The sequence below is a fragment of the Zeus faber genome (assembly GCF_960531495.2).
Source record: "Zeus faber genome assembly, chromosome: 4".
NCBI lineage: Eukaryota > Metazoa > Chordata > Actinopteri > Zeiformes > Zeidae > Zeus > Zeus faber.
In genome coordinates, this window is record NC_137191.1 from 23,685,090 (window position 1) to 23,708,419 (window position 23,330).

At 43.3% G+C, this 23,330-nt stretch overlaps 1 protein-coding gene across 1 annotated transcript in view; it reads right to left on the reverse strand.

The window, feature by feature from the left end:
* The window catches only part of LOC307229499 (uncharacterized protein), a gene marked incomplete at its 3' end in the record, with an annotated part of 37,639 nt that extends 24,193 nt beyond the window's left edge, over nucleotides 1–13,446 (reverse strand). Inside the window, exons 1-21 of the mRNA XM_079999497.1 lie at nucleotides 13,165–13,446; nucleotides 12,304–12,402; nucleotides 10,794–10,892; nucleotides 10,553–10,651; nucleotides 9,574–9,759; nucleotides 6,287–6,385; nucleotides 5,569–5,667; nucleotides 5,272–5,370; nucleotides 4,580–4,777; nucleotides 4,110–4,208; nucleotides 3,833–3,931; nucleotides 3,547–3,645; nucleotides 3,096–3,293; nucleotides 2,524–2,622; nucleotides 2,195–2,293; nucleotides 1,797–1,994; nucleotides 1,001–1,099; nucleotides 633–731; nucleotides 426–524; nucleotides 221–319; nucleotides 39–111 (exon numbers count right to left, since the gene is read on the reverse strand). Coding sequence (XP_079855623.1) covers nucleotides 39–111; nucleotides 221–319; nucleotides 426–524; nucleotides 633–731; nucleotides 1,001–1,099; nucleotides 1,797–1,994; nucleotides 2,195–2,293; nucleotides 2,524–2,622; nucleotides 3,096–3,293; nucleotides 3,547–3,645; nucleotides 3,833–3,931; nucleotides 4,110–4,208; nucleotides 4,580–4,777; nucleotides 5,272–5,370; nucleotides 5,569–5,667; nucleotides 6,287–6,385; nucleotides 9,574–9,759; nucleotides 10,553–10,651; nucleotides 10,794–10,892; nucleotides 12,304–12,402; nucleotides 13,165–13,185 — 2,359 coding nt within the window. The 5' untranslated portion in view covers nucleotides 13,186–13,446. The remainder of the gene's footprint in view (nucleotides 1–38; nucleotides 112–220; nucleotides 320–425; nucleotides 525–632; nucleotides 732–1,000; nucleotides 1,100–1,796; nucleotides 1,995–2,194; nucleotides 2,294–2,523; nucleotides 2,623–3,095; nucleotides 3,294–3,546; nucleotides 3,646–3,832; nucleotides 3,932–4,109; nucleotides 4,209–4,579; nucleotides 4,778–5,271; nucleotides 5,371–5,568; nucleotides 5,668–6,286; nucleotides 6,386–9,573; nucleotides 9,760–10,552; nucleotides 10,652–10,793; nucleotides 10,893–12,303; nucleotides 12,403–13,164) is intronic.
* Nucleotides 13,447–23,330: the final 9,884 nt, after the last annotated feature.

Genomic DNA, 23,330 nt, shown 5'->3' on the forward strand with positions numbered 1-23,330 from the left:
CTATTTTCTGTTCTTTTTTCCGGGACACAGAAACTCACCCTCGTCATCAGACACGTCCAGAATCTCGGTCATGGTCTCCGGAACGTTCAGCTTGTGTTTCTCGGTCAACGTCTGGCATCGGACAGAGTAGGAACGTGAAAAACGGGGCTTTCTACCTCTCCCAGCTCTGTCTTGGGCTTTGAAGATAAGCTATGGCGATAAGAGCTATTGCGGAGCTCACCGTCGTGGTGGTGATGACCTCCTCTGTTATGACCTTCAGCGTGTCCACCACGGAAATGTAACCCAGACGTCTGGCGATGGACAGGGCAGTGTTTCCGTTCTGACAAATAGAGGTGAAAAAGAAACAAATTGTGACTCTTCCCTTTTTAAAAAGACGCCTTCAAATGAAGTAGCTGGTGGTTCATTGCTCAGTTGTTGCTTCTTACCGTAGTGGTAGCGTTGGGCTTTGCCCCATGCTGCAGCAGCATATTTATGATGTGTGTGTTCCCCTGTTGGGCTGCCTGGTGAAGGGGTGTGTACCCATTCTGCAGAATTTAAAACAGGACTACTGTTGAAGCCACTATAAAGACCCGTACCAAGAAAACATTTTTCAAATACAATTCAGGATATTTATCCGACATCCGAACCCCTACCTTCGTCTTAGCGTTGACGCTGGCCCCTTGCTGGAGCAGGAAGTTGACCATCTTGGTGTTTCCATAGTGACAGGCCACTATCAGAGGGGTGTATCCAAGCTAGTCAGGACAGAAGAACAAGAAAATAGAAAGTACTGTAATTAGCTCGACTTTTGTGTTGTGACCAGATTGTCAGTGACTTTACAGAACTGGATATGAAAAAAATGGTCTTTAAATGACAAACATGGACAGTATCTGATCTGTATTTAATGCGATTTGTGCATGTGAAACAGGCTGCAAAGTCATATCTGGTACATCTGTACGTTAGACAATGATCTTACTCTTTTTGGTTATAAAGGACAATAAAGGTCCAGATCAAACTTTAGGACCTTAGTTTGCTGGTCCAAGTTGGCGTCGTGCTTGACCAGCACTTCTGCTGCGTTCACTCTGTCCTCTTGGGCGGTGAGGTGCAGGGGAGTCAGGCCACTCTGAAACGCACGAAGCGGGTGAATCCACTGTTAGTAACTGTGTGTTAAAGGACGAAGGTGCAGAAAAAAGAATAGCAAAGATGCTGACAGAGTTTATGTATTTTACTTCTGACCCTCACACCTCAAACCCAATTGTAACGTCAGTGCTACTGCATCTTATATAGCGCCTCTCTGATCTTGCGACCTTTCAAAGCGCTTTACAATATGTGCCTCACATTCACACATTGATGGCGGCAGCAACCACGCATGCCGCACACCTGCTCAACGAGAGCAGTTAGGGGTTCAGAGTTAGCTCAAGGACACTTCGGCACGCTGGCAGGGATCGAACCAGATAACTGGACGACCCGCTCTACCTCCTGCGCCACGCCGCCCCACTAAAAAAAAAATTGGATGTATCTAATATCGCAACGCAGTATCATATAACATATGTACTATAAACATTTTCATTTATTCATGCCAACTGCTGCTTCCTGCAGAAAAATAAAAGTTTGACGGTCCGTCGTCAACGCCTATTTAGAAATTTCTCAACGTATCCGTCACTCCGTTGTCAACAGATGCTTCGGCCACCAGGGGGCATCACAGAGCTCTTCCATTGACTTGAATGACTTCTGGCAGACCGACGGGTCAGTTGTGTACGAGGCATGACAATACCTTTATTATGTTTACATTGGAACAGGTCTCTGTATATGTGTGTAACCTTGGTAGGTGCGTTGACGGTTGCTCCTCTGCCCAGGAGCAGGCCGACCATCTCGGCGTGTCCCTCCTGGGCGGCCAGGTGCAGGGGGCTGATGCCCTGCTCTGTCAGAGCCTTGGCCTCCGCACCATACTGGAGCAGTGCCAGGGCCACGGGCGTCTGGTTCTTTTTGGCAGCAATGTGGAGCGGAGTGTAGCCATTCTGGACGGGGAAGAAAGAGCGTGACGGGTCAGCCAGATGGTCCCACTTTTCAGTTTTAGCATCAAAATGTTCCTAATCGCCACAATATACATTATTTTCTTGTCTTTTTTTTTTTTTTTTACTGTTAAGCATCATTAATTGTCCCTGTTTTGTGTTTTTTTTTAAATTTATTATTATTATTTTTTTTTTCTTGTTCTTGCCTTCGCTGTAGCATGAGGTGAGGCTCCTTTGTCCAGCAGTAGCAGCGCCACCTCCTGGTTGTCATAGTGAGCTGCTACATGCAGTGGGGTCAAGCCGTTCTGGAAGGGTGACAATATTGCACGATAAAAACAAATATAATAATATATTAGTGTAGTAATTAGTGTGGATATTTATTCAGTTATATTTTATATTATCAAATCCATAGTACTTAATCTTATACATATAGAGTAACTTCAATCATTCACATCGATCAATGTCAATTACTGGCTCCTTGTTTTTGTTAAAATAAACTGTTTCCAAACACGTTATTTGAATTTCTCGCCCTTACTTTTCCAGCATCGTCAGGCAGAGCTCTGCGCTGAAGGAGGAGTTTTGCTACATCTAGGCTTCCGTACTTCGCAGCCACATGTAATGGAGTGAATCCTTTCTGTAGGATGAAAGATAAATCCAAATTAATTCATTTCAGAATGAATACTGTATAATGTAATTTGCTGACTGAATACAATTGAAACACAGAAAAGACGTTTGTGTGTGACTTTTAAATATGCACCTGTGTCCAAATTGCATTTGGGAATAGTTTAGCAAGCAAAAGGCAGATAATGCCACACCTCACTTCACCTTATAATGTCCAACGCAGAAGAAAATTACAGATCTGTTTCTTTGTCTGAGACATTCATGCTAAGAATGCAAGATGCTGTATTATATCCAAACATAGAAATGTGTATATGTGTGTATGTACGCAGTTAAATGGCAAATTGGATTTGAGCTCCATCTCAACTCTGACAAATCCGTGAAGATGGTTTGAGTGATTAGATCTTCAAAGCACATTAGACGCAGTTACACCCATCAGGTTTCTGTCCAATTTGAGGACAATAAATCACGTCTATGCACCCTCCTCACCTTGGTGGCCAGCGAGTGTGAAGCCCCGGCCTCCAGCAGCACGGCGGCGGTCTCCACTTGACCCTCCCGGGCCGAGATGTGCAGCGGGGTGTAGCCGTTGATGGTGGCGGCGTCGGGGTGTGCCATGTGCTGCAGAAGCAGCTGCACAATATCCGTCTTGCCCAGACGAGAGGCGATGTGCAGAGGGGTCTGGTCCTCCTGAGGAGTTCATGTTGTATGTAAGGAAAGAAGGTAAATAATGGGCTTGGACAACATGGTTGCCTGATGCAGTTACATAGAAAGTGGGCAATCGTGGAGATGGGACATTCTCAACCTTGGACTCGAGACTCCACGTTGGTTTGCTTGATATGACTACAGGGTCGCTGGACATTTCTAAGACTGATGTATTGACATTTGATTTGTCCAGTAAGGATGAATATGAATGGATGTCTTTCTGTGAATGATGGCTTACACGAGCCACGGCGTCCACCAGAGTGCCGTTCCTCAGCAGACAGCGAACCACTTCCATCTGCCCGGCACGCGCTGCCATGTGGAGGGCGGTCTCACCACGCTGGGGCATGCACGCACACACACACACACACACACACACACACACAGTTAGATAGAGAAAGGTAAAGGGGTAGATGCTCTTTATCGTTACAAAACCAAGTAAAAAAGGGAAAGTAAATATTTTAGCCAACTTCCAAAGAACTAAGAACTGTCTTTTGCCAAATTGGTTGCAGAAGTGATTGACTCACAATATTGCGAACGTCAGGAGAGGCCCCGTTCTGCAGCAGCAGTAGAACAATGTTCAGGTGACCCATGAAGGCGGACACATGGATGGGAGTTAGGCCAGACTGGGAAGAAAGGAGGATAGTGATACAGAGAATAAAAGACCGAAAAGGAGAATGTGAGGCAGGGAAGTTACGAAAAGGGAAAAAAAAACGGTGTTGAGAATTCATTGCAACCGGTTCACAACAATAAGAAGAAAAATAATCCTTCCCGGACATAGGATACTATTTCTAGATGTCCTACCTCAGTTATTGCCTGGATGGAGGCTCCATATTTAACCAGCAGCTCCATCACTTTCACCCGGTTCTTCTTACAGGCGATATGCAGAGGGGTGAAGCCATTCTGATGATAAATGTATACAGAGGGAGAAAGTGAGAGAGAGGGAGAGAGAGAGGAAGTGAGAAAGAGAGAGAGAGAGAGAGAGATGAGCAAGAAGGAGAAGGGCAAAGTGGAGTCAATACATTATAATGACAAAGAGGGGTCTAGCGAGCCAAGGGAATGTGCTGTCCATTCACATAATATATACACAGCAGAACTTTGATCACAAATCAACTGCTGTGTCCCCTTTGACATTCTGGAAGTTTCCTGGCTCCAGTAGCAAAGAAAGAAGAATCTAATCCTGGCCAACAAGGCCCAAGGCCTTCTGAGTTACTGTACTTTTTTGAGTACAAGTGTGTGTGTGTCCGTGTGTCTGTGTTTTTATGTGTCGCTACCAGCGCTCTGGCGTTGGGGTTGGCCCTCTTGTCCAGCAGCAGCTTGGTGACTCTGTAGTGGCCGCAGTGAGCCGCCACGTGCAGCGCCGTCAGGTAGTCCAGTGTCACGTCATCCACCGGCGCCTTGTGCTGCAGCAGGTGCCTCACACACTCCACGTGGTCTCCTTGGGCCGACATGTGCAGAGGGGAAAGTCCATTCTGGAGAGAGGTGAGAGACAATGCACTTCAGTTTGTTCCGCACAGTTACATCTGTTTTGCCTGAACTCCTGTGTCAGGTTTGACATGCACATACGTATAATTCTATGTCAAAAGTCCAAAAATATTAATTATAGAGACTAAATCTCAAGAAATATGCGAAATGATGATCAAAGTTCGAAAAGAAACAGGATCAACAAAAGCAACTATTTTATTGAATGTGATCCACATCATATTTGTTATGCATAATATTTGTTTGTTATCAATCTTCCTTTCTTAATTCTACAGAGGACCTGCAGTACCATCTGCAAGACCCAAACCTAAGAACCTAAGGTGGAGCAGTTAAAATGTACGTACCTGACTAGGTAAAAAACAAACAAACGTATGAATGAATAAATAAATACATAAATATATCTCTACAAATAAAAATAAACTGTACAGAAAACATACAGAAGTCTGCATTTACATAGCATGTGTGCTTGTCTGTGTTATTGTACCTTTGTTCTAGCGAGGATGGGGGCTCCCCTCTCCAGCAGCAGCTCCACTGCTGGGTCGTGTCCACTCCTGGCTGCACAGTGCAGAGGGGTCAGCCCATCCTGAGACACACACACACACACACGCGCGCGCACACACACACACACACACACACACACACACACACACACACACACACACACACACACACACACACACACACACACACACACAGGGAGGAGTGAGGTCAGCTAAATGTAATCGATGTTGCCATTCATTTTCCAAAATCCCTCTGTGCTGATGACAGCTCAGCAGCTCACCCTTGTTTTAGCGTCTATCTCAGCTCCTCTGTCCAGCAGCAGGGCCACCATGTTGGTGTTGCCTCTCTTGGATGCCACGTGGAGAGGAGTTATTCCATTCTGTTAAAAAAAAGAGGTAAACAAGGAAACAACATGATATCAGAATCAGGCTTCATTGGCCAAATATGCTCACACACACACACACACACACAAGGAATTTGACTTAGTTTGTCAGTGACTTTCAAAGTATGTAACATAAAGTAAATGGTAAAAAAAAAAAAAAGTGAAGCCAAGTTTAACGTAGATATATACACTAAGTAAGGTTGGTGTCTGGTTTCTACTATGAGGTCTTTTTTGTAATGAAATAATTCATAACAATGGCGAGGCAAAATCCAATTATATATTCATTGTGACCTGATAAATATGCAAATGATCATTTAATAAGCTGATACATTTTCAAAGACAGGCAATAATAATAAAGTAATACATAAACCTAAAAATGTACTAAAAAAAAAGATTGCAACATACAGTAAACCTAGAAATGTACAATAAACAATAAACATAAACCTAAAAATAAACAATAACAAGTAAAATAACTGTAAATAAAAAAAAAATAAGCAAGAAAAAAATTTGCAGTGTACAATTTACCTCAAACAAATTACAAAACCAATAAACCATACCAGGGCAGACTGTTTGATGATTGGCCGAAGGAAATATACTGTAAATCTAGCGGCGTTACCCTGGCTGTGAAATCTACAGCTGCTCCCCGGTTCAGCAGCAGGGTGGAGACGTTCACGTTGCCATAGTGAGCGGCGATGTGCAGGGGGGTGAATCCACTCTGGGGGGGGGGGGGGAAGAAGGGGGGGTGGAGAAGAGAGACGGGAGAGGAGAGTGGGGAGGACAGACAGGATGAAAGAGAGGGGTAAAGATGACACTCAAAGAGAATTTGAAAAAGAATGAAAGAAAGAAAGAAAGAAAGAAAGAAAGAAAGTTCTTTCTTGCTGTCTTTCTTTCTTTCTTTCTTTCTTTCTTTCTTTCTTTCTTTCTTTCTTTCATTCTTTCTTCTACGGCAGGGTTAATTAACTGAATCACATGCATGCAGCATTCCCATGAGGCAGTGCAGCTGAAAAATGAGACCTGAATAAATCACATTACTGTGTGTTATGATATGCAGGTAAAACAGCATGCATTACACATGCAACAGCACAACATCTCCGCAATGCTCATGATATAAGGTAATTCATAAAAAAAATGTTGAAACAAAGTTGAACAAGCTTCGATTTGGAATTCAAAAAAGGCAAACACCATGAAAAACTTAAAAGGGACAGAGGAAAGAAACAGCAACTACGCAGTGTGTGTTTCTGCTAAGACGCACAGATTGACATTTATAGAAGAGCTTTAAATCTCTATATCAATAACTCCTTACCTTCCCGTTCTGATAGACATGGTGCGATTCAATTAAGAAACAGAGTTAACTTAAAGATCAGGCAGACCAACCCGGTCTCACGCTTTTTCGTGCTCATAGTCACAAATCGATTGAATCGTGTTTGTTGAGCATGATTGTCCGACTTTTCTCGTGCTACACATAACGAAATTGAAACCAATTCATTTGAATGGGGAGATTTTCTTCGACATTAGCGCAGATACGTACACTAAAACTTAAACTAACCCGATGAAAGTATGCCAACAGCGGGTGGTAATAAATTCTAAAATGCATGGCCTTGAATGTCGTTCTACCACAAAATCAAAGTGGGATACTGGTTTCACTTTTTCTGTGCATGGTCTATTAAATTCAAGGTTGGGCGAGAATAGGGATATAGGGTCATACCCTCAGTATGAATTTCATTCATAGATCTAGTTTAACTGAATATAAATATCAGAGTTTGCGCGCCTGTGTACCCATCAGCCAGAGGGGTAAACATTTCCATGGTAACAGCGAGCTCCACCAATCAGAGACTTTGCTGTTACACTTAGGATCGTGAGTAGTGTAGTCTCCATGACATTGTGAATAAAACATGATTTTCTTAAAAACAATGTTGATATCATACGGACTTCTGCAGGAGCAAAAATACAATTACATACATATACATTGTGTAATATTTACACAGTTATTTATAAACATTTCGTACCCAAACGTTAAGCCCTAACCCTAAAAACTACAAAAACTACAATCATACACCATTTTGTTATGCATCTTGATGCAATTGACTCATGAGTAAAGTCATTTTATTATCAACAACCTACAAATGAAACACATTTATGGGTGAAAAACTACATGCATGTGTTAATAGGGGTTAATTTAATTGGGGAATATACCTGCGTTATCAGTATTTACATATGTAATTTGCATGAATTATATGTTTATAGACCATTTTAAGTAGTGCCCCCTATTGGCACTACCACCCTTCTAAAAGTACATGTCAAGAGCTGTCTAAAACAGTTGACCTTCATTTGGTAGGTATTTTAATTACAGAGATATAGGGCTTCAAAGGTGACCTCTGGCCGTTTCTTCGTCGTAGAGCAAAACCAAACAAATTTTTGGAAAGGTCTCATCTTGTAGGTTAACACATGTAAGTTTGAGAAATTTCATGGACCCTAAACTAATGTATTGACCTTTGAACCCCGACCAAAGGTCATCTGCTAAGTTAAAGAAAATGTCCCCATTCAAATTAACTGGTTTACATTTTGTTATGTGTAGCACGAAAAAGTCAGACAATCGTGCACTGGGACAAAATTCAGTAGATTCATTTTTGTGACTATGAGCACGAAAAAGCGTAAGACCAGGTTGTGCAGACACAATGTGTTGCAGAAAAGGAAAAACAATTTTATGAATGGGTTTCTGGGCTATGCATGCTGTGCACTACAGAGAGAGAAAGCGGTTAACCCTCATATTATTACTTAAATCAAAGTTTAAAATCCCAAAACGGCTTCGTGATTTAAACAAAGAAAGAGAAACCAATAGCTATCAAACAAATATGAATACTATTTCAATAAAACATCCACAAAAAGCTGTATCTATACAATGCACAATTAAACTTTTAGCCATGCAGGTTTTTATGTACAGAATTTCTGAAATGCACGTCTGATTAACCAACACAATGCCATTATTAGTGTTAAATAAAGACCGACATGCAGTTTTCCATATGCTCCCATTCAACAAGAGAGGAAAAAGGACTAAAGAGCTGGAAGAGATGGTCAGAGGTGATAAAGAAGGAATTTGTAAGAAAAAACAAAAATGGAGTGTAAGTAGCAGAATCTGTCTGAATACCTCCGTCGTTCTATTGACCATCATCTGGTTAGGGTGCGTAGAAAGAGAGGGGGTGGGGTGGGGGGGGGGGGGGGGGGGGAGTGGGAGGGTTAACTTTGGTCGTTATGGGACAAAAGCATTTCTCGCGACAAAGTGAACGTAAAGCTCAAGGTAAGGTTACAAGGGCGGAAAAACACGATGCGCAAAGCGTCTGCACCAATGAGACAGCATTTAGTAGAAACAGCTGTAGGAAATGATAGGAGTACACAGTCAGTCCTGATCCTGAGGTCCAAAGTTGTAATTAACAATGTACTAGACAGTCCGGACTATAAACCTGTGGTCGTTAAAACCCAACGATTGACTAAAAAAGCAGAAGATCGAAACACTAACACTTGATATGACTCTTTTTAAGGGGTTCTGTGACGCACCCACCCTGTTCCAGTGAGAGTGAGAGTGCTATTCGATACCAGCGTCGGTATTGTGCATCGCTAGTAGATGACATCATCAACACCAATACAAACACTATAGTTGTGTGGTCAGTCGTTCCATCCTCTTCTGTTTGCCTCCTCCCCTACTTTGCCTTGCCCCACAAGTTCCTAATTGGCCGGTCAAACCCCATATCTGACCATCCCAAACCTAACCCTAACCCTAACCCTAACCCTGACTCTCCAGAAATAGTTCTAGGTGTTTCTCTTTCAAGTCTGCCCAACCCATTCTACTCTTCCCTTCTCACCCTCATTCCTTCCCTCCCCTTTCACGCCGTGCTATCAACCCCTCACCTTGGACTGGACGTCAGCATTGTGGTCGTTCTGGAGCAGCAGGGCTGCAGACTTGGTGTCGTCCTTGCGGGCGGCGATGTGCAGCGCCGGCAGGCGGACCTTGCCCTTGGTGTCGTGCTCCAGGAGCAGGCAGACCACCGAGTTGTGGCCCTGCTGGAGGGCGATGGCCAGTGGAGTGAAGCCGTCCTGAAGAAAGAGAAGGAGGGGATTAAAGGGGAAGTAGGCAGAAGAAGAGAGACAGATGCTGAATGAAGATCAGAAGCAAAGCAGAAGCACAGTTTCATTTGGATTCTAGTCGGTCAAACAGTGTCTGTAGCATGAGACTGGCAAAGGAAGGTGAACCTCTCCCTTCCTGTCTAGACAAAACAGATCTATTAAATCACAGTGTATGTAGCATACTGTACCGCATACTGTGTCACTGTTCAGGGTTGTTCGTGATGCCGTATTGCTGCGCAGTACTGTTGTATACTGTGCTGTATTATCCCAAACACTACCTCACTTTATTCACATGCCACTTTAATGCACATATCTGTATATACATAATTGCCAATTTCATATACATAAGCATATTCCCTCTTTCTATTCCATTTTATTTCATTTTATTTTTATTGTATTTTATTTTATTCTATATATTTTTATTTTATTCTATAAGTATTCGACTTACTGTATTACGTTTTAGGAGTCAGTTAGTTGGGCTATTAGAAATTTTTCCGAGGACATATTGTGTGTTATCACCGGGTGCGTTGCATTACATTTCACTGCATACATGTATGAAAGTATGTATATGTAAGTGACGAATAATAATCTCGAATCTCTTGAATCTTGAACATTGCTCTCTTGCAGATCCTTTTATTGGACATTAGCTTCTAAGCGGTAGCCACTGTATTGCTAGACCACCAACACATTTTGAAAGTGACCGCACATAAAAGCACCTATTTTATGTCAAATGCCCATCACCAACATGTACATGCACAACTACCTCTGTTGCGATGCTCTGGTTGCCTCCGTTCTCCAACAGGTATCGCACCACCTCCAAGTGGTTCTCCTGCGCCGCCATGTAGAGTGGAGTGAAGCCATTCTGCAAAGGCCACAGACAGCAGAGAGTGTTTAGAGTCATTTATTTTTTAGTTTTTGTTTTTTACCCGGTATAATACACATCTACAGCGTAAGGCTTCACAATAACTATTGCGTTAGCTGGTGTCCTCCAAGGAGGTTCTCACCTGAGATTGAGCGTTAAGATCCCCTCCTCTCTTCACCAATAGTCTGGCTACTTCTTTCTGTCCAGCCAATGAGGCGATGTGGAGGGCTGTGTTTCCTTTCTGTAAAGATACAATGGGTGGGGGTTAAGTCTGAGTTTGTCTCTTTGTGTTGCCTGTGTGTGCGCGTGTGTGTCCATGACTCAATAGGAACATACAACAGTGATAGGTGTGAAGAATGCACAAACCCCGGTGGCATTAGGATCCACACCCTTGTCGCATCCTGGATGAACACTTAACGCGGAAGCAATGTCAAAAACTACCTACAATCATTATTTTACATCTGGATATTCACTTAATGTTTTCAGATGGTGAAAATGACTTAAAAGTAAATGACGGAGACCAGATTCCGCTCAGCCCAAGGTTATCAGACACAGGCAGCGCGGCGACAGATTCCTTGTTGTGTGTTGTTGGCTGTTAGGTGTGATACATTGGACCTGCAACAGGGTCGAGTAACAAGTCATCTTAATGGCAGGAGTAACACACCCCATCTCTCTCCCTCTCCCTTCCTCTCTCTCTCTCTCTCTCTCTTTTTCTCATACATATACAGAACATGTGTTTGGTGCGTCATACCAAGCAGTATGCAATATTTAATAATAAAAGTGCCATCATGAACAACCAAGATTTAAGAAAGAAGGCAAAATACATGATTGGATAATCAGTAAATCCAACTGCGACTACGTCAAAGGATTCTGGAGTTTCTCTGACTGTTGGGGACATGCGGTTAGTGATTTACACTCGTTTCCTATGTTTTCAGGGTCCCTCGTCTCAAAGTGCCATGTTTGTTTGTACCACCCTCTCTTCGTGTCCGTCTCTGCAATCGTAACAATCGTTTTGCGTTTTTCTTTGTTTACGGCCTTTTATTCACATTAGGTATGCCGTCATTATCTTTGACACTCTCTCTCTGTCTTTCTCATTTTCTCTGTTTCCTCCACAAGTGAGATAGCATATTCTGACATACTGTAACCGACAATCAGATAACAACAAACAAAGACCCATGTTTTTAGAGAGTTGCAATTTGCACAACCGCCCTAGTAAAACCTCCGTGATATGTATCTCTTTAATCTTTATTTAGCGGCCTAACGCCCGGCTCAGGTTTCATTCTTGGAGGGAGTGTGGGGTCCCATGATTTACTATCTAAGAATGACACGGCTGTATATCGCCCTTTCGCTTGCTCTCGCTCTGTCTCTCTCCCTCTCTCTCTCTCTCTCTCTCTCTCTCTCTCTCGCTTTTCTCTCCTCTCTTGGATCTGTCACTCCCCCTCCCTTCCTCCTCCTCACCTGTCCTCCAGCTTTCCTGGTACCTTGCTAAAGAGCAAAGGTGGGCCGGCAATACATGGGTGTTGCCGTGTGCGTGAGTGTCCAGGGCCCATGATGGATTTGTTGGTTGAAACAGTAGTTCAATATTCACCATTGCTTATAAATAAACCCACTTATAATAATGAAATGAGACAAATCCTTGACTTGATTGGTACCTTGGTAGCTGAGTCGACCGGCGCTCCTCTCTCCAGAAGCTCCTCCACTAGGTCCTCGTGCCCCTCCTTCGCTGCCAGATGCAGCGCGTTCAGGCCATTCTGGAGCAAAACAGAGAAGGATGCAACGCTTGAATCTGATCCTGGATACGCAGGTCAGGCTATTACAAGCATTCTGCAGCTTTACTGACATTTTTGCGTCACCTTTTTGTACATTTGTAACTGGATTCGGTGTACTAGTCCTAATGGCAGTGACCATATCAGCACTTATACGCAGTAAACATTGATGCCACTGTTTAATGTTTCAATTCTACACTTTTTTGTTTTGTAAACGTATAGATGTTTGCTTGATTTGTGGCTTATTGTGCACAGCCCTGCATATGTGTGAAGATATGACATTTGTTGCATCAACAGTATATGATTAATTCCAGCAAACCAAAAATAATTCCACCGACAGTTGACAGTTACTGGCATAGACCGGTATAGATTCAAATGCAACAGTGGCACAGAGCCAAGGCCAAACCAGCGACAGAATTGGTCTCTTTGTCATTCAGAGAATATACGGCTGCTTTAGATGGTAAGAAGAAGTTTTGGTACCGGCCTGGATCACAGCTAAAACAACATGGCAGGTTTGAGGCGCCATCTAAAGTTAGCAGTAGATCAAAGACCAGAGACTGAGTCTAAAGTTGAGCTGGGGACGGACGAATGACTATTATGGGAACAAAGGGTAATTATAATCCAAACGTTAGACAGATACCTTGCATTTTGGCCGAAAAACAACAATGTCATGGCAATCAACAGCAAGAAGAAATACCTTATAATCACACACACTCGGGGAAACGACCACACACAGAACAAACCCACCTCATCCTCCTCGTCTTCCATCCCTGTCACACACTTCTGAAATGTACCAACTAAGGTGAGAATTTCAGCAACCTTTGGACTTCCGTCACTGCATTCCTTCTTCTATGCTCTCTCCTGGCTCTTCTGTTTCTGAAGTCTCAAGTTGGGTGCTCCGCGCTGGGGGTCACAGGTGACGGCGGATGCCCGCGATAACTGGTCCCCACAGCCTCCCTGACTGCTGCCCGGGTTGAATGCAGACAGAGTTGAGGGGGTTTTTGGGCGCCGGCCGGCCGCCCACCGTCTCCCCTCCCTCCTCCCCCCGCGTAGGGGTTCTCTAACTCAGCGAGAGGTTTCGTTCAGAGAGAGGAGCTGTGGCTGCTGGCTCTTCAGAATCCCCCTGGCACTGAGGGGAGCAGCGATGCTGCTGCTGACACCTCGCGCGGTGCCACCCCACCCCTTAACACTCCCTTCCTCCCGAACACACACACAGAGACACACACACACACACACACGCACACGCACACGCACACTAACAGAACACAAATGCCAAGTTGCCATGGGGTGTCATGTTTCTGCACAGTCATAGTGGTTGTGCAGGACTCCTATACACACACACACACACACACACAAACACAAACTTTCACATTTAGAAGCTGCTGAAAATGACAGCTCTTCAAAAAAACATAAAACAAAGGCAGGCATCCCTCAGAGGCCATAGCTATTGTCGCCATGGGTTTCTGTGTTGCCATGGAAGGTGTGGTATTGCCTTTAAAGGATAAGTGTGAGATTAATAGAATAATAGATTAGCGTCATCTCACGACAATAGCTCCATTACAACTATTAATAAATCATATTATTAAAAATAAGTAATAGACACCTCAAGAAATATGCAGTGTCGATTTTCGATGAAATAAAAATAGAATAGAAATATGAAATATATAGCAATATATATAAAGAATATATATAAAGAAATTGTAAAAAAATATATAAATTATATTTCTAAATATATATATATATATAAACAAAAATATCCATAAAGCATATAGACAATATATTTGAAAATATACTAAATAGATATACAGTACAATATAAAATCCAAACATTTAAATACGTATTACAGTATTTATTTTTCCTGGGCACCATAGGATCCATATGATGTGTGGTAAATAGACGAGCTGACAGAGCACGAGGTGCAAATTTTTTGTGTGGGGCGACGCTAAAAATGACCAAATCTGTGTCAACCAGCACTCACAAATGTCTTCTTATGTTTCTTTAGTCCGAATCACGATCAATTAATTCCCATGCTTTTCCTTTCATTTTTTAAGGACCTGCTAATGGACCTCTCTATCTCTCTACCTATCTCCCGTGTCATGGTCTCCTGCATAATACTGCTGATTCAGCCTCATCCCTCTAATGGTTCCCAGCTCGATGGAAGCCCGGTGGTCATAACCTGACGCAGGGAGATCTACGCCATGTCACCACAGTGTGTTTCAATCACATCACATCACATTATGTATGACACAGGAGGAAGCAAAACTAAATACCAGCACACATAGGGGTCTGGTGTCCATCACGCCACCTGTCTTCATTTGGCTAATGGACGACTGTAGTGGAACCAACACTGGCTCCATGGTTCTGCCGACAGAGACGGTACGGAGGACCCCACACTGGGCACCGTCCAACGCACGGATTAGAGGGACTGTTATCTCTGACCTTTGCTCTAATCACATTTCACCCACGGCTACAAATGCTTTTGAGTTTTTAGACATTTTTGTGAGGCCCCAGTGTCATATCCGTCTGTCCGTTGGGAGAGAGAAGGGGAAATGATTGCGTGCAGATTAAAGAGCAATATCACTCACCGGGGATTAACATGTGGAGATTAGCGCGGGGGTAAGTCTGTCTTTTTCACTGTGAGGATACGGAAAAGACACGGCGCAAACAGACGCGCATGTGTGTGTGGGTGTGTGTGTGTGTGTGTGTGTGTGTGTGTGTGTGTGTGTGTAGCGTACTGGGAAAAAAAAGGTGGAAATCTACTTGTTCTACTCTACCCTACTATGGTTGTAGTTCTGTGTAACTGTATTCACAGTAACATAATATACCAAACAGAGAACAATATACTTCTAAATATATAGTATGCTATGAAGATGTGGATTATAAACAGAGTAAATCCAATTTAATGTCTATTTAATGATAATAACATTGATGGTAGTGTAATTTGGTCTTATTTTTTATATAGAGGTAATTCTAAGAATTAATTCTAAGAAACAACTATTTGACACTAGAATGGAAATACTTAAATACATTTCCGTGGTGTCTGATGGAGACCAAGTGAACCTATGGACACCTGTTATTCATACATGTCTCCCTCTCTCTCCCTCTCTCTATCTCTCTCTCCCTCTCTCTCTCTCCCTCTTTCTCTCTCTCACTCTCTCTTCTTGGTCTCCTCTGCCAGGACTCTGACTTGGTCTTTTGCCCTTGGCTCCTGATCCTCGTCTAACCTCTGCGCTGGCTTTCTAGGATGAGACTCTGTAGTCAGGGTTACTGGAGCCGGAGGTAAACACCTTTCAGGCCAATACTACTACGCTTCCCATGGGGCTGCTGGAGTTTTCCCAAAGGATTACAGTTAATACGTCTCATCCCCGTTGTTACACAGCAACAGGCAGCCAAGCCCTTAGCTGCCTGGCTCAAGGGCAAGGTGTCAGTGTTTGCCGGGTGATAGAAGCAGAAACCGTCCAATTACCTCTGGAGATTGATTGTAGGATGAATTGCCACGAAGCAGTGCTTCTCAACATGGGGTCGGGAACCCCCCCCCAGGGGTCCGCCCTAGTTTCACTGTTATCGCCCTGACTAGCAGGCTCATGCAGAGAGGGGCAGGTGCTCAAAGTAAAAAAAAAAAAAAAAGGGGGAACATGGAACACGATTTTAAAACGCCAATCCCAGCATAACCTGTTCAAAGAAATTGAAAATCAAATAAAAAATTCGAATGAAAGAAACTGATAGACAGAATACAAATATGTTATGCTATTATTATATTATGTATTCTGTCGATCAGTTTCTTCCTACGCCTTTATTGGTGGTGCAACTCGACCAATGAGGACTTGTTCAGAATGTGTACCTCATGAATATTCATATCTTGCCCAGAAAATAAACCCGCTACCTGCTCGTCATCTTTCTCTTCTCCTTTTTCCTGCCAGCTAAACAGAGTAATTTACTTGATAGGAATATGCGTCTCATTAAAACATTATTGTTGCCACGTTATTCCCCTGCCATGATTATAAACAATAGTCTGGAAAGGAGTTATTGTTTGCTTTTCCCCCATTAAAACTTCACAATGGTGCCTGCTTAAATACGGCAATTATTTGGGCTTATACTATTCTATTTTATGCAAATTAGACAATTGATATTCGAATTTTGAAAAAACAAACAAACAAACAAACAAAAGTGCCCTGCTCTGCCATTGCGTGTCTCTCTGGGAGAAACGTTCCCCCCCAGCAGCAGCACCCCTCCTTCCAACCCTCTGACTTAAACAGAGTTCTGTCGGGTTGGGGACCATTCTTTTAGTCCATACAGTTGTTTGCAAAAGAAAACAAACAAACAAAATAAACCTGCGCCTGATAAAAAAAAAAGGGCACTATGGACATCAAGGGGCAAAGGACCAGGTGGTGCTTGGGTACCCTCTGCATGTAACAATAAAAATCTTCTCAGATTGGAGTCCAAGACACTAAATCTTACCAACTGGCGTCCGTGGCCTTATTGATATCAAATTGAGGGTCCTTGATAAGAAAACGGTTGAGAATCAGTGCTCTAGACCAGTGGTTCTCAAACTTTTTTAGTAGTGTACTAAGATTATTATTTTAGCTGAATACCCCCTTAACTGACATTGGGAGAAATTGTATGTGTGTTGTATGTGTTTTTTTTTAAACATTATATATAATCAATATAATTTTTTTAAATATAATACATTTTTGGAATACCCACTGCAGTGCCCCAAAATGCCCCTAGTGGTACGAGTATCTTCAGCTGGGAAACACTGGTATAGAGCAATCTAGTACCAAATTCAGTATCTGCTTTACATTAGAAAACTTTACATTGATATAGATTACATTTGAATGAAAACAAAAAGCTCAAAAACAGTGACCAAGAACAAAGAATAACATCAGTAACAACAACTAAACAGCAACACATACATGAATCAAGCTCCAAAAACTGACGCAAGGGACTCCCAAACTAATGGAATGGAGTGAGTGTTTGCGTGTGCACATGAATTGTGATATTCTTACAAGGCGCAATCTGCTAAAAGTAACAGCTGGCGGTTAAAATGAAGCTGTATGTGATTTACCACTGATTTGAAACACTTGTAAATGTCTTATTCTTATTATGTATTATCCTTCACACACAAACACACACACACACACACACACACACACACACACACACACACACACACACACAGCAAGCATACGCACTATGATATTTAAAGTACAGCTCTGAGAGCTTCAAAATGTCACTTTTAGTCGCCTGACAGGGCTTAGTTGTGATGATCACCTGACCACTGACAGCTATGAAGGGCAGAGCTCTCACGTTGCAGTGTGTGTGTGTGTGTGTGTGTGTGTGTGTGTGTGTGTGTGTGTGTGTGTGTGTGTGTGTGTGTGTGTGTGCGTGTGTGTGTGTGCGTGCGCGCGCGTGCACACGCACAGAATCATTATCACCGATATTACACCGGCTTTACTGTCAGGGTAAATGAAACAATAACAAATGATCGGGATTGGTCAGATGTTACTTCCTGCCTGCGATCCAATCGGTTGCCAGTTTTTAAATAACCCCCCAAGTATGTCAGAAAGCCACAAAAAGCCGCCTGCGGGGAGCCAAAAAGACTGATTGGCATATAGGGGGGCAAAAAACACACACACGTCAACACAACTATGTGCACACACACACACACACACATACACACACCACACACTGCCCCATACCCTTTACAGGGAACCCCACTCCCAGCACCACAACCCCTCTTTCAGTGCCTTGTGACTGACATAAATCAAACTAGTGCCTGCCCCCACTACTAGACATAGTGGGGGCAGGGTATGGAGAACTAGTGGGGTGCGGGGGTGCAGGGGTGTGGGAGTCATAAGGAAATTGTTTGAACCCCTCTATCACCTCCCCCCCCCCCATCACCATCTGAAACTCCTCAGTGGAATGTGGGTGTCAGCCTGGGGAGGCGGAAGAGGGGGGGGGGGGGGGTCACAGCTGTTAGAGCACAACAGGTGAGACGGGAGAGGGTGGGAAGTGGGTTGGGCTGTTGGTAGGTTGGTTGGTTGGTTGGTTGGTTGGTTGTTGGTGGTGGTTGTTGTTGGAGGGAAGGCGGCTCACGGCGGAGGCGGTTGGGTTTGGTGGACCAGCACCAGGTGGTATGCGCTGACACGGCTCATTCCCATGATGCCGCTGTGACAAAGCGCGGTCGGTCGACAGCCCCAACCTACATCTGAGCGCCGCCACGCCCACCAGGGTGAGGTCTGGCCCTGATATACGTCGTGCCTCAAGAAAACATCAACAGTCTGATGGCGGTGAGTCCCGTAGGTCAACTGCCGCCGCGCGCTATTCGGGACATGTGGACGCTTAAACAGCTCAGCTGAAAAAATAAAACCATAAAAAAAACTAAAAAAAATTGCTTTGACTATTTTCGGCTGAAAAAAAATGGTGGTCAGGGTTTGAATCTTTGAGAAAAGATTCTCCGAAGAGTTTGGAGAAGCCGTGTAAGTCGAAACCTTTCCACTGTTTTAAAGGACTTCACTGGTTTCAAATTGAGTCTTAGCTTCGTCGGCACACACATTTTACATTACTACGTAGTCATTATTGCGTAGTTTTGATATGTTAGTTACATGATAAAGCAAGGGTGCTTCTGCCTTTTCAAATGTAATTACCAAAAGCAAAATACGGCAAAATGAATTACTGTACTTTGACTTTGACAAAAATACATGTTACGATAGTTGTGAGTGGGACCAGGAGGAAATTTATGGCAGGTTTTTATGTTGTTTGAATTTTGTGAATATAAAAACCTGAAACCTGAAAATATGTCATATGTGTGTGCTGACTAGTAAAGGGGCTAAAACTCTATTTGACACTGGTCTGGGCCTTTAAGGGGAATGCTTGTAATGTGATATTAACAGTACCATAGGGAGCAGCAGATATTAAAGCCCCTTTGTGTTATTTATATTTCCAACATATAAACGTGTTTAGACTAAGTAGACTGTAATCTGTGACTAGAGGAGGTCAAAAACGCACTTTTTTCATCCATGACCCATCATTATGACAAAGCATTCTTTTACATAACAGATAATGTATTACGATTTGGGACTTTAGGGAAAATTAGGCCAAACTGGATGTGACACTATGTAATCCCATTGCATAAAGAGCTCACCTGTAGCATTACAGTAAATGAAGATTCAAACAGCATATGGGATATGAGTTTACAGTGTTTCTCTCTAAACCAAAATGTTATTTTTTCTTGAAGTATTTATATAGATTTCATAGGGTGTCCAACCAGATCGCTGAGGGTTCAAATATACGTTACAAACGCAATTCTGGTCCCGCTGCATTCTGGATTTGAATGTACAATAGTTTGCCCTGAAATACGATAATTATGGAGTCCTTGTACGATTATTTGGTTTTCGGCATCTGGCACGCTGATGTTTACCTATTGTACGCAGAAGCAAAACCAAGTAAAAACCAGGTAAACCAGGCTTACCTGGTTGCAGGTGCTGATGTCCACTCCACCTTTTAGGAATTCAAGGACCTTGTCGATGTTTCCAGCCCTGGCGGCGCGCAGGAAACTTGTGTTACTGTCCGACTGCGGAGAGGAAAACAGAAATAGGCTTGGTATAGGATTTAAAAGCAGCAAACTTGAATGGATAGAAAAAATGCAAAGAAAAATGTCAAAGGAACTTGAATAATTTTGTAGAGGATGCTTATATGCATCTAACCCAACAGGCCGCCGCCCCAACGTTCCGACATTGTAGAGAGAACTAACGCAGCTCTAGCACAGCAAACTAAGGCAGAGGGAAATAAGATGAATTTTTTGTTATGCTATTTAGCCCTATAAGCTTACATGGCTGCCGCCTGACGCTGCCAAAATGTTGTAGAGAAATGTCTATTTTGCTCAATAAACTAAAACAGAACTGACGCCGCAGAAACACAAACAAACAGGAAAGAAAAATGGACAGAAATCTGCATTTATAAATGGTATCTCTGGGCTTCAGAAGCAGGTCAACTGAGTTAAAAAAGTTTTAAGGAGGATCCACCAAAAATATCAACTCGGTTTCTCTGGAGGCAAAACAGAAGAATACAGGAAAGGAAAGGAAGGAAATGTCCCCCTACCCTACATCCATTCCGCCATAAACATTCCTCCACAGAACATGAGCCTTGATCCCATTTTCACTGACACATGTTGGCGCCGGGGTTAAAGACATTACCCCTGTAGCGGTAAACAGGGTTGAACTGCTGTAGGGTCGTCTTTTTAGAGTCAGAGTTGATGTTATATGAAGCATTTGGCAGGATAAACCTTCTAGGGATTACCGGACGTGTGTTGACAGTGTGTTAACCTTTTACTATCAAGGTTAAGACAGAGACATGTCTCTGGGACAATTGCAAGCGATAACTCCTTGGGTCAGCAGAACCGCCCCCACACCCAAAGAAAATGCCATGGTCCATGATGTGGTCCTTGGGTCAAATGTCTTAATTTACATACAGTAGACAAAACCAAAACACTTTGAGTGCACTTGCAATTAAGACGTCAATACAGTACAATACAGCATCTCTCTCTCTCTCTCTCTCTCTCTCTCTCTCCTGTTCTCTCTCGCTCCCCCATGGCAGGCCCAACATCTTACCAGCTCGTTCTCGGCTCCACCAGAGGCCCCGTGGTAGTCCCCTTGTTGGTTTGAATCCCAGTCGCTCCCAATGGATGCCAACGCTCTATCTGAGCGACAGGCCTGACACATCACTGTGTTGCCCATGGTTACAGGCCAAGCCAGTTTTACACTACCTTTAAAAGTGTCCTTTCGCAGTTCACTCAGGCCGCTATGACTTGCGTTCCTCAATAAAAATTCTGAAATCCAGCCCCCTGCCTTTCCGGAAGCGTCTGCATGCGGAAACCCATCATTCTATCTGTTAACTATAATAATCCTTGGACACTGTCGGTTAAACCTGTCTATCAGGTCCGGTATCCATTTCCTTCCGGTGCCAATATCAAGCCAAATCTCTGGTGCAATCCATTCCAATCATCACTCCTGCCTACCTTTGCCTCTAACCATGTTCATGAACCAAGCCCACCCTCTCTCTCTCTCTCTCTCTCTCTCTCCCTCTCTTTGTATGACAACTGTGGCACTAAAAAACTTTGCCACTGCCAAGCCAGGCTTCTCCCGCCACCGCCTATTTTTACCCCCAATGGGGGCTCCGGAAGGCCCTCAGGCCCTCGCTGTCTCTGCCTCGGGTGGTCGGTGGGACGCACGGCAGCTGGGCGTGACCTGGATGGCAGCGCTCTCAATAATGCCAAGAGTCACGGTAAAGAGCAGCCGGGATTGGGAGGCCAGGCAGCGACACTGACATCGACCACAGATCAGATTGCAGCGTCGTTGGATGGATTGCTCTCGAGCAGCAAGTGAAAAATGCACCTGATCAAGGATCAGTAGCCGGGCATGAAAAAAGTCTCACCTGCTGGTCTTTCATGAGGGCTCAATATGTGAACATGGTCCAAAAGAGGAAGTCTGAGATTCAGAATCCCTTAAAAAGACATCAGCCAACACTTGCTTTTCCAAATCATAATGAGCATTTCAAAGTTGAAAATAGTTGGTTTGTATAAACTCTTACTAACGATCTCTCTCAGAAACTCCTCCTGCTCGAGAATCTTTCTCATTTGTCTCATAGCTATCAAATATAATTCAGTGGCTACGTGTGGCATGAATGAAAAAGTATAGTCAAAAAGAAAAAGTCTGCCAAGGTTATTACAGTGGCCGGAAAAGACAACCGTATGGTAGTTTGACTGCTAAGTACAGCTACATCAAAGTGACAGCGATCAATATGTGGATGGAGAGAGAAAGCGTTGTGTGCATGCAAGTGTGTGTGTGTGTGTGTGTGTGTGTGTGTGTGTGTGTGTGTGTGTGTGTGCATGTGTGTGTGTGTGTGTGTGTGGTCATATGGTCATGTTCTGTCTCAAGTTAATTAGTTCATTAGTGAATTTGCGTTTGTACGGTGCGTGTGTATGTGCGTGCGTGCGTGTGTGTGTGTGTGTGTGTGTGTGCGTGCGTGCGTGCGTGCGTGCGTGCGTGCGTGTGTGCGTATGTGTGTGCGTGTGTGTAATTCATTCTGTGTGTGAGTGTGGAAGCCAATCTCTTTGATTGCCCTTTCACCTGCCAGCCAGTTTCAGACTGTCAGGTCTGTCCCTCCGCTTCGATACGCTCGGATTGGATGGATGAAGCCCCGGCAGTAATCCCCCTATCTGTGCTTGATCTTGCAGAGCGACATGCAGCCAGTTGTGTAATGAAGGAGTCAATACCGGATTATAACCTGTACTCCTGTCCAAGTGTAATGTCAACACGGAGGGAAGCAAAAAAAGAAACCAATATCTGGAGGTTGGATTATTAGATTCAATGTGTTACCTCACCTATTCAGTCCAAGTACTTTTCTTTGATTTTTGTACTATTTTGTTTGTTCTGTGCATATTAATATATTGATATTGACATCTGGCTTTGGAACAGTACCGTTGTGTAAAATGTGTGAAAGACATCTTTTGTTTAACTTGGCCCAATCTACTTTATTGCCTATCAAAGGACATACGATCTCTTCAGTAATGTTCGTACAGCTTTAGCATCTGTCTATTATTTTTGTACGACCTATACAGTTTATATTTAGCACGCGTATACAATGCCTAAAAATGTTGTATGTTGCGTACACGCACCCATGCCTTTGGCTTATAGATTCCCCGTATTTTCAATGCATTCAACAGATACTAGTTTACACTGTGCTCCACCATCATCATCATAAACTTTAACTACCAGGCAGTCAGACCTATTACTCCAGAGTAAAATCTAAAAGTCAAATGTCTATATATATATATATATATATATTTTATATTTATATACAGTAGCTATTAATCAAAGCTACAGATACTCAAAAGGCTTCACAGTCTTGGCCCA